The sequence below is a fragment of the Oncorhynchus mykiss genome, chromosome 2 (assembly GCF_013265735.2).
Source record: "Oncorhynchus mykiss isolate Arlee chromosome 2, USDA_OmykA_1.1, whole genome shotgun sequence".
Taxonomy (NCBI): Eukaryota; Metazoa; Chordata; class Actinopteri; order Salmoniformes; family Salmonidae; genus Oncorhynchus; species Oncorhynchus mykiss.
This window is the reverse complement of record NC_048566.1, coordinates 30,352,486-30,363,444: the sequence shown is the minus strand read 5'-3', so window position 1 is coordinate 30,363,444 and position 10,959 is coordinate 30,352,486. Positions and strand designations below refer to the sequence as shown.

The window sequence follows — 10,959 nt, the reverse complement described above, 5'->3', positions numbered from 1 at the left end:
ATACATGGCCCCATTCATTCTTTCCTTTACACGGATCAGTCGTCCTCCAAACTCAACTCCCTCCAAAGATTTTCTATGGGGTTGAGATCTGGAGACTGGCTAGGCCACTCCAGGACCTTGAAATGCTTCTTACAAAGCCACTCCTTCGTTGCCCGGGCGGTGTGTTTGGGATCATTGTCATGCTGAAAGACCCAGCCACATTTCATCTTCAATGCCCTTGCTGATGGAAGTAGGTTTTCACTCAAAATCTCACGATACATGGCCCCATTCATTCTTTCCTTTACACGGATCAGTCGTCCTCCAAACTCAACTCCCTCCAAAGATTTTCTATGGGGTTGAGATCTGGAGACTGGCTAGGCCACTCCAGGACCTTGAAATGCTTCTTACAAAGCCACTCCTTCGTTGCCCGGGCGGTGTGTTTGGGATCATTGTCATGCTGAAAGACCCAGCCACATTTCATCTTCAATGCCCTTGCTGATGGAAGTAGGTTTTCACTCAAAATCTCACGATACATGGCCCCATTCATTCTTTCCTTTACACGGATCAGTCGTCCTGGTCCCTTTGCAGAACAACAGCCCCAAAGCATGATGTTTCCACCCCCATGCTTCACAGTAGGTATGGTGTTCTTTGGATGCAACTCAGCATTCTTTGTCCTCCAAACACAACGAGTTGAGTTTTTACCAAAAAGTTATATTTTGGTTTCATCTGACCATATTACATTTTCCCAATCTTCTTCTGGATCATCCAAATGCTCTCTAGCAAACTTCAGACGGGCCTGGACACGTCTGGCACTGCAGGATTTGAGTCCCTGGCGGCGTAGTGTGTTACTGATGGTAGGCTTTGTTACTTTGGTCCCAGCTCTCTGCAGGTCATTCACTAGGTCCCCCCGTGTGGTTCTGGGATTTTTGCTCACCGTTCTTGTGATCATTTTGACCCCACGGGGTGAGATCTTGCGTGGAGCCCCAGATCGAGGGAGATTATCAGTGGTCTTGTATGTCTTCCATTTCCTAATAATTGCTCCCACAGTTGATTTCTTCAAACCAAGCTGCTTATCTATTGCAGATTCAGTCTTTCCAGCCTGGTGCAGGTCTACAATTGTGTTTCTGGTGTCCTTTGACAGCTCTTTGGTCTTGGCCATAGTGGAGTTGAGTGTGACTGTTTGAGGTTGTGGACAGGTGTCTTTTATACTGATAACATGTTCAAACAGGTGCCATTAATACAGGTAACGAGTGGAGTACAGAGGAGCCTCTTAAAGAAGAAGTTACAGGTCTGTGAGAGCCAGAAATCTTGCTTTTTTGTAGGTGACCAAATCCTTATTTTCCACCATAATTTGCAAATAAATTCATTAAAAATCCTACAATGTGATTTTCTGGATATTTTTTTCTCATTTTGTCTGTCATAGTTGAAGTGTACCTATGATGAAAATTACAGGCCTCTCATCTTTTTAAGGGGGAGAACTTGCACAATTGGTGGCTGACTAAATACTTTTTTGCCCCACTGTATAAAGTTATATACAGGTGTCGTCAGATCTGGTGGACAGGAGAACAGAATTAACATAGGTATTTGAAAGCTATTCTGAACAGCAGTTATCTGTGCCTTAAACGAGAGACTCTACAGCCCTGACATTGACTGTAAGTTCCACAGTCGGGGAGCTGCAATACTGAAAGACCCTGTCACCCATAAATGTTTGTCTGCAGTGGGGCTGCTGAACAAGTACGGACCTGGAGGTTTGAAAGGTGTGTGTGGGGTAGGAGGGTAGAATGAGGTCAGACAGGTACTTGGCTCCGCAGTTGTGGATAGCTTGGTAGCTGTGAACCAGGATTTTAAAGTCAATGCGTGAGCATATTGGGAGCCAGTGGAGGTTGAACAGCACTGGAGGGATGTGCTTACAGGGGGAGGTGAGGACACTTCAGATGGAACTTCCTTAACCTGTGTGCAAATCTGTTTCTGCTTTGGCCAACTTGTCGTTGCAACAATGCAGTGATGCTGAATGCAGAAACAGTCTGGTGCCCAGGCCAGGAGCTTTCTGTAGGCATAGGGGTACTTGAAGTTACATGCTGCTTTATGACAGACAGAAGCATTAACCTTATAAATCCCTGCACTGAGTGGAGGCATTGCTCAGTCCTCTGTCCCCCATGCATTATGCAGTGAGAGTTTAGACAGCAGGATGATTTTATCTCCTAATTGGGCAGCTGCTGGCATCTCTCTCCAAGTTGGTAAAGGTATAGCGATGGCTTATCTGAGGTTAGCTGCAGTATGTACTTGCCTAGTTAAATAAAGGTTAAATGTAGCCGGTGTGAAGTGTGTGTCTGTGTGTTTCTGTATGTGCCTAATGGAACACGGGACGTGAAAGGGTAGGGGTATGAAGTAGGAAGAGGGGAACAGGCTGCATTATGGGAGAGCTAATTGTAATTAATAAAAGCAAGGTACTGTTCCACTCTATACGTTGATGCCCGTTTCCCTCGACACAGAACAGGCATACCCCTGACCTTAAAAGCATGGCCAAAGGAGAATCTGCAAACAAATTGGACACTGGTTCAACACAATTAAAGATGACAAAGGAATAACCAGATGAAATTGTCGTTCTTTTCAATTGGACATTTCCACAAACCTCATAGGATAGGTAAATAAAACTCCACCACATTTCATTTTCTCAGCTAAGTGTTGCTGACACCACAATCAGAGTAATAGTGTTTAGCCTGGATATACTCCAACACTGTGAGACACATACACACAGCTTTAGCAGGAGGGTCAGTGAACTGGTGTTTTGTGTTGGATTGAAAGGATGTTTCCTCCGTTGTGCTTGTCCTATGGCATCAGACACTGTCCAGCACCCTCTGTTCTGTGGGGGAGGACAAGGTCTGGTGGCAGAACAGTGAAAATGTGACCCAACAATCCACCACGCTCCAACTGTAAGAGAAGGCTTTGTGGCTCCACTGCTCTAATGAATACAGGAAGGGAGGAAAATAAAATAGAAAATGTAAGGATGAGTGGGGGAGGGGCTTCAGACAGACAGGGGGCTAGAGGGGTGAAAGGGAAAGAGTTAAAGGAGGTAAAGTGAGGTAAGGAAGAAGGGGGAAGTAGAAAAGGGAGGAAATGGAGAGTATGAAAGACAACAGTAGTGTGACTTGCACAATACAAATAGAGATGGGAGGGAGTGGGGTTCTCTCTGTTCCTCTGTAGAGAAGCTCACTGGCACAATGCCTACACATCACAGTAAGACAACTTTGCCTAACAATGAGACATGGGCTACTTCACATTTGGCGACATTTTCATTTAGCGTCACGTATGGTGCATCATTAAAAGGCTTAGGTCCAATTCCAACGTTGTCAAAATACATCACTTCCTTCCTTGAAGTAACCAATCGGTATTCGATTGGATGCGTGAAGGATGTTTCCATCTTTTTACTTTCACCAATGAAGCCTTGGCACATCAGTGATTACTTCAAAGAATATTAAAACACATTTACGAAGAATTGAAACGGTTCATCAATGATTATGCATTCGACAAGCTTTTCAACTTGCTACAAATCGCACTTCTGACCAAGAACAGCTCATTCAGGTTATTTATTTATAACAGCTTAGCAGTGTATTAGATCCACATAAGATTATGTCCGCGATTAGACTATTGATTTGTCAGAGTAACTAAAATAATGATAGAGCAGCTCGGGAGGGAATGAATAGAGTCAATCCATCTAACGCTGTTACATTAGGTGGCTGAGAATTTTAAAAGACTGCGTCAGAGAGATATAAAATGTCTACTGTCTTTTATTCAACATACTCCACACAGACATATTCATGTAAACCTCACTTATTGTACACACAGAGCACAACACAATCACTTAACAGCAATGAATAGCATTACTGGACGTCAACTTAGATAGGCCATTGAAACATGTTTTTGAAAAAGAACAGAATTCATTCTTTTCAAGGCATCATTGTAAAAACAAATGATAAATGTTACTAGCAAAATACCAAGTCAATCGTAGGAACGGACAGGTTTTTCAACCAACAAGAAGCCAGTTTCATCCAGGGAGTGCTGTAGCCAGTAGAATCTCAGACCGAGTGAGAACGAAAAGATGAGGTTCGAGAGAGAGAACCTCCTCTAAATAGTTGGCCTCCTGATGAAGCCATTTTCTCTTCAAATGCTGCCCTACTGTCCCCATCCTGTCGATTTGTCCATTAGGCAATGAGAAATAAGGCTTGAGGTTAAGTGAGTGTGTGAGAATGTGTTTGTAGAGAAGGCTGTGTGTGTGTGTGTCGATCCTGTAGCCATATTCCCTGACATGGTATAATCTCTGTTTTAGGTCAGAAACAGAGGGAAAGATTGTCTGTGTGTACAGTATCTGTGTTTCCCTGGAGCATTAACAGTGGTAGAGAGTTAGTAAATATAATTTTTTTAACCTTTAATTAACTAAGCAAGTCAGCTAAGAACAAATTCTTATTTTCAATGACGGCCTAGGAACAGTGGGTTAACTGCCTTGTTCAGGGGCAGAACGACAGATTTTTACCTTGTCAGCTCGGGGATTCAATCTTGCAACCTTTCAGTTACTAGTCCAACGCTCTAACCACTAGGCTACCTGCTGCCCCGGAAGTATCGTGTTCCCATCTTGACTTCTTAGGATCCCTTGGTGCCCCTGATCATGGTCTCCATCATAGCCCACTGCTCCTTAGTGACCTGACGCACACAAAACACAAAGTTAAAACTAGCACAACCTGACCCACATATCCATAAACTAACATCTGTCATAAAATGTGGCCGATTTCCTCAACCAGGAACAGCTCACTTGCAATCTTGTTACGGAATCAATAGCTAGTTGCATTACAGAACAGAGATTATGCAAAAGGTAGCAATGCTATCAAATTATCATTCTATGTTCATATGATTTTTTAGTGTTAAAGTTCCGGTCTTGACAGTGGAACAGTGTTTGCAAAGTTAGTTCCAGCACATACCCTCCTCAGATCATTGAATTCTCCTGCCATGGAGACATACTCTCCACCGTCCATTCTAATTATCTGCAAATAGAAGAGAATGGGCACAACTAAAGAGAAGAACACGGTATATGTGGATGTTGAGTCATCATTTTCCCCTTAGCCATAGTACATCCCTATACCTACATCGTCTAATCCTAGTGCACTTGGAATATCATTTACAGTGAAGGATTTACTGCAATCTGCAATTTCCGGATACCCATTCTGCAAGGTAGGCATTCAGCTAACATAGTGATTGGTCTTCACTGCCTGCTTAGCTTATCAAGACACACACACATTCTCTTACCGCTCCAGACACCCAGCTGGCATAGTCACTGCACAAGTAGGCTGCCAGGTTGGCAATCTCTCCGGGCGTGCCCAGCCTGCCCACGGGTATCCTGCCGATCATGGCCTTCTCAAACATGCCCGTGGGATCGAGACGACTGAAGGCCCCCTACACAAAGAGAAGAGGTCATAAAACATAGCTAATTACATATTTACAAGCCTAGATAAAACCAGAAAGGGAAAGATTTAAGCCATTTTATTATTTAAAAAAAAAATATCAACACAGTATATTTGTAAAGTTTCATGCCAGAGTTGTGTCTGTTACCTTGGTTCTGATTGGTCCTGGCTGGATGACATTAAACCTCAAGCCGTACCTCCCCCACTCCGCAGCCAGAGACCTGAGAAACAAACAGTAGTTTGTTTACATATACATACAATACACACACACGAAAAAAAGGAAGAAAAAAAACAAAGAACTACCACTACTGCATGTAGTAATAAAGATGGCCTAGTGCAGGCTCAAGGAATCTGTTTAGACTTGGGCATAGGAGTGAGGCACTACCTCCTAAATATTCTCATAGGTAGTCACTCATAATGGGGCCTTCAGTCTGAGTCTAATATGATTGGAGGGTAAGTAGCTGCACCTAAAAACAAAATACATCTCAACTATTCATAATGAAAAAGCTGGGGCGCCAAAAAGTAGATGCCAGGAGTGCTTTAGTCATTCCATGTCATTCTGGGAACATTATAGCGAGAGGCGCCGAGGGTGGTGCTTGTTGAATTGATTCATTCCCTCTAGTTTCTTGAAACCCTCTGTAAAACTGTAATGAAAGAATAGGATCTAAAAATAGGCTAGCTCTCCCCTGAGATGCCAGGCGCAATAAATGAGCATGAAATTTGGCTGCTGCTGCCTTTACAAAATAGAGGGGTCACTTTTTTGGTGTGAGCGATTTCATGTGGGGGGGGGGGGGGGGGGGGTCCATTATCAGATAATAGCGCTCATTCACACAGAAAAAAAGACCAGCTATTAGGTAACTCTCCAGTATGCCACTATACATGTAGTATGCTCCTTTGAGACCCCTCTTTCAACATCACTGGACAACCAGGCATTTTTATTCATGACCCCTAAGCATGATGGGATGTTAATTGCTTAATTATCTCAGTAACCACACCTGGGTGAACAACCTGCTTTCAATAGACTTTATCCCTCATTTACTCAAGTGTTTCCTTTATTTTGGATTCAAGCGTAACCTTAAATGGCATTCCAGCTAGTCTGGAATGCACACACACACACACACACACACACACACACACACACACACACACACACACACACACACACACACACACACACACACACACTGCGGTCACTTGTATAGGAAGTCAAACATATCAAGGTACAAAAGGGACGTGATTGTGAGAGACACGAATAGATCCCCCATCTATCATTCCCAGTCCCCTGGGTTTATGGGGAAACCTTTGTGTCATTAACTCTTTCAATGGAATTGACAGGGACTAATATTGAGTGGGATCTTTCTTTCGGTAAAAGCCCTCCGAGGTTCATTAAGAAGGTGTATTCTTCATTTGATAAGGCTTCACATGAAAGGTGTTGGTCCCATTCAGGATTTAAGTTGGGTTCTCACACACACTATTGGATTCACACGTGTGAACGAACAAGGTACACGCACAGAGCCCACCCATCTTTATTATTGTCTACATTCTACTGGAGGGGGATCGGGAGAGAGAGACACACTTTAATGTTAATTAAATGTTCCTGGACCTTCGTTATGCTAATGATTGCTTCTCTTTAAAAATGCATTAGTGTTCATAAGGCGTTTGATAAGTGAGAGAGCCAAATCTTTTCAAATGAGGCCAGTGTGGCTCTACGTGTGGTGGGTGCAATAGTGATAGGGGTGAAGGGATGGTTTAGGACAGGGAAACAGGTCCTGATAGGTTTTATGGTAGTGCCTCCTTTGAAATACCTACATGCACAGAGTTTCCACTCCTGCCTTGGCAGCCGCACTGGGAACCACAAATCCAGAGCCGGTCTCTGCGTAGATGGTGGTGATGGCCAGAAACGCAGCACCTACAAACACAATGTACATAAATACCACAAAGAAACAAAAGTATGTCCAACTGTAATATATGCACAGTATATGCCCAGCAATATGTGTCATCATGTACATCCCTATAATTTACAACTGATCCCAGTTCAGACCAATTCATCCATCTCTTCATTAAACTAATAGGCTGACTTGTTCCTCCAATGAACTGAGAGCAGCGGTGAGTCATTCTACAGTTCTATAGGCTTTTATATCCAGCACACTAAAGCTCATAAAACATGGTGGCCGTTGTGGGCCAGATTACACTGCAATAGATTTAACGAGTCAGGGTACCTTTAGATTGATAAAACAAACGACGCTACTACACATACATGGAACATCAAGAAGTCAGAGGGGTAGTGGAAGGAGATGCTAGCAGAATAAATAGTGTGTCTGTGAGACTATTTAATCAAAGCCTGGAGCCAAGCTGCCAGGTGAGAAGACAAAGCAACGTTCTTGTACTGCGATAAAAGCACATTTAGATTTATGTAGCCGCTAAAACAGGGAAGGGAAATTCTTATTTTAGGCTCACAAATTGATAAAATAAAAAAAAATTGCAGCCCTCCGTTGAATTTCAAAATCCCAATGTGGCCCTCGAGACAAAACGATTGCGCACCCCTGCAATAGAATAATCCTAATAGTGTGAAACAAGAACAGACACCTGGGTATCAATTCAAATATGCTTTCTTGCACTGTTGGAAGAATGGCTGTTTTGGAAAAACATCCGTTCAGATTGAATAGTGCCCCTAGTGTGATGGCATGTTTTTGTCTTTGTACTTCAAGGTAATTTGTTAATTGTGATTTGCCTAATTGCAGTGTTGAGGGCAGATGGAAAAGCCACAGTAATCAGAGAAGGGCTGGGATATTCACATGAATATTAAAGCTTATCCACACACACACACATATTATAAATATGGCACAACATCGCATGAGAGGCTTTTCCTATCCTCCCATTACATATAATTTCCTCTTTGACCAGAGACAGCAGAGAAAGGAGAAGAAAAAAAAGAGGACGAGAAGGAATGAGAGGGTGCATGCACACAAAGCCAAGAGGAGCCTAGGGCAAAAGGGCAGTGGACAAGGGGAGGGACGCTGGACTATGACCAACTGAATGGAAAAGTGCTCAAGCATTTCATATTGAGGCTCAATCACTGTCAATATTACACACTTAAATAGAAAACAGAGACATGGTACACATGCATCCACACCAATGTTCTGGGTTGATCCTCACTTGTTATACTACTAAGGATCAAATGTCCAGGAGTTGTAGGCAAATGGTGAATCTTTACTGCCCCCTGGTGGCAGCACTACACGATACATTACAACACAAATAAATGGGGAGGGAAAGCTGATCCTAGATCTGTGCTTATGGGCTCCATCAGATAGCTCTGGTGTTTACCCTTCTCGGCCAGTATCAGCCTCTTGCCCAGTTCCAGGGTGACGAAGGCCGTGCCGTTCAGGACGATGTCTGTGATGGTCCTCCATGCGTTGGCAGACAGCTTCTCTGACGGGGAGATGAAGTTCCCTGCAGCGTTGTTGATCACCACCTAAAGGAACAAGAAAGGAGGATGATATTTACCAAGCAATTGGAGTATTATTGGCCAGTACATCTAGAACAGCGAAGCGTACCACTTTTCAGACAAAACATCCTTGATCTGTACCTACGTACATCAGGGAGACCAGCAACCTCTACCAGTTGGTCCACAGCAGCTTCAATTGACTTGGGGTCTCTAACATCACACTGCACAGCATGGACCTGCAGATAGAGTCTTGAAGTATCAAACAACTTAAAGCAGAGTTCATACTGATTTATCAGTATCTACAACTCTTGGATAATGAATGCATTCAATGTGGGTAACTGATCAGTAGTAGTACCTTATTTCCTGTCTGAGCTGTAATTTCCTCTGCAGTCTTTTTCAAAACATCCAGTTTTCTAGAAATTACAACAAAAATGTGTCACTTTCTAATTTGTGAGTGCAAGAAGGCAGCAGTAGTGTTGGGATTTATAGCCCGACTGACTACCAAGTTTCCACTTACCTGCTAGCGATGACACACTCTGCCCCTAGTGCTGACAGTGTTGTGGTCATGCCTTTTCCCAACCCCGTTCCTCCTCCTGTGATAAAGGCCACTTTGCCTTTGTAAGTCCCAGGGAGCAGCATTGATCCCTCATTTGCAGGAAAGAATTTAGCCTGCGAGGGTCCAGTCTCACTCAATGCCCTGGTCCCACTGCTGAACAACTGTTTAAGGAGAGTAAATGGGACAACACACACACACACAAAAAAAAATCATATTAATGAACCAGCTGAAAGGGATGTTGCGAGTCAGAGATTTTGATTTGATTTATTAGGATCCCCATTAGCCGACACCAATGGTGACAGCTAGTCTTACTGGGGTCCGACACATAAAGAAAAAGACATTACAGACAAAAACAAGACTTGGAAAAATACATTAACATGTATGTGTGCATCTATCAGTTACACATACAGGTCAGTACATACACACAAGTACTGTTCGGTCACACAGGGAGAGGCGTTGTGCTGCTTTTTCTGTTTAAAAAACCCCCCAGGCTTGCTTTTCTCCTGCGCTATATAAGAACTTGTGCTATATTTTAACTTGCACATCTACAAGTAGCATAGAGGCCATTGAATTAAAAACTAGTTGTCTTTCCTGTCAAACAAATGCATTAGTAAGAGCAATTACTTATATTGATAAACACCACTGATGCACTGCACTCTACTCCTCCAACAGCGTGGGTACTCACATTCCCAGTGGAGAGGGGACTGGGTGAAAGGTTGAGATGCTTACATGTCTGGCTGTGAGAACACACAGCAAGCCGCCTACACAGGTTTAGTATTTAGTTGAGTATGTGCTCTTGCATGAACATCACAAAAGTGGTCATATCGTCAACTGTCCCTACACTTCTCAGCAATTTATCTGTAGCAGAACACTGGAACAAATGTAGCTAGCTATGCCAGAAATATTTCAGAATGCACTCATGTCTGTCAACGTCGGAAATTATGTTTAAACTGCTGCACAGCTTTCCCATAGCAGCACACCTAACAGTTAGCTAGCCAACTAACAACAACCTGCTGCTAAAATAGCAGCTAGCTAGCTAACTTACACATCACATTAAAGTTTTTAATAAGATTTGTGAGTTATTGCATTCATCTCAGTGGCAATGTTTACCCGTCTGTAGACAAGACTCTTCAACGGCAAGATTAAATCAGTTTTAGAAATTGACGACACCCGACACAGTAAAGTGGACGCCATGTTTTCTAAATTTGATTTGACTTTTGCCCTGATTTCCGTAAGGTAAAGAAGGGGGGGGGGTTATTGTTTAGAAAGTAGTTTGTTCCATGATCTTAGTCATACTGTCGTGGGTCATTTTACGTATTTTTAACACCTTTTCTTTCGTGGTTAGTGCAATATCCATCTTATTTTTCATTCACGTATTCAATTTGATGTTGTCGTCATTAAAGAAACCATTAAATATTTTATATTTCATATGATCACCATATTTCCGCATGTCAATGGTAAGGTCCATGATATGATGACGATCTGTTACCGTAAACCTTGCATGACAGTTTTTTAACCAACGTTTG

General features: G+C 42.9%; 1 protein-coding gene across 2 annotated transcripts; it reads right to left on the bottom strand.

Moving 5' to 3' along the window:
* Positions 1-3,749: 3,749 nt before the first annotated feature.
* decr1 (2,4-dienoyl CoA reductase 1, mitochondrial) lies at positions 3,750-10,677 on the bottom strand. Of its 2 annotated transcripts, none has more exons than XM_021558303.2 (10): positions 10,544-10,677; positions 9,395-9,594; positions 9,233-9,290; positions 9,027-9,113; positions 8,757-8,904; positions 7,242-7,341; positions 5,581-5,653; positions 5,278-5,424; positions 4,953-5,015; positions 3,750-4,677 (listed from the first exon to the last, which is right to left on the bottom strand). In XM_021558303.2, the coding sequence occupies exons 1-10, from the start codon at positions 10,625-10,627 to the stop codon at positions 4,618-4,620; spliced, it is 1,020 nt and encodes a 339-aa protein (XP_021413978.2). In that variant the 5' UTR covers positions 10,628-10,677; the 3' UTR covers positions 3,750-4,617. The 2 variants fall into 2 exon arrangements, with proteins under 2 accessions (XP_021413978.2, XP_021413988.1); XM_021558313.2 differs by lacking the exon at positions 10,544-10,677 and adding an exon at positions 10,119-10,501.
* Positions 10,678-10,959: the final 282 nt, after the last annotated feature.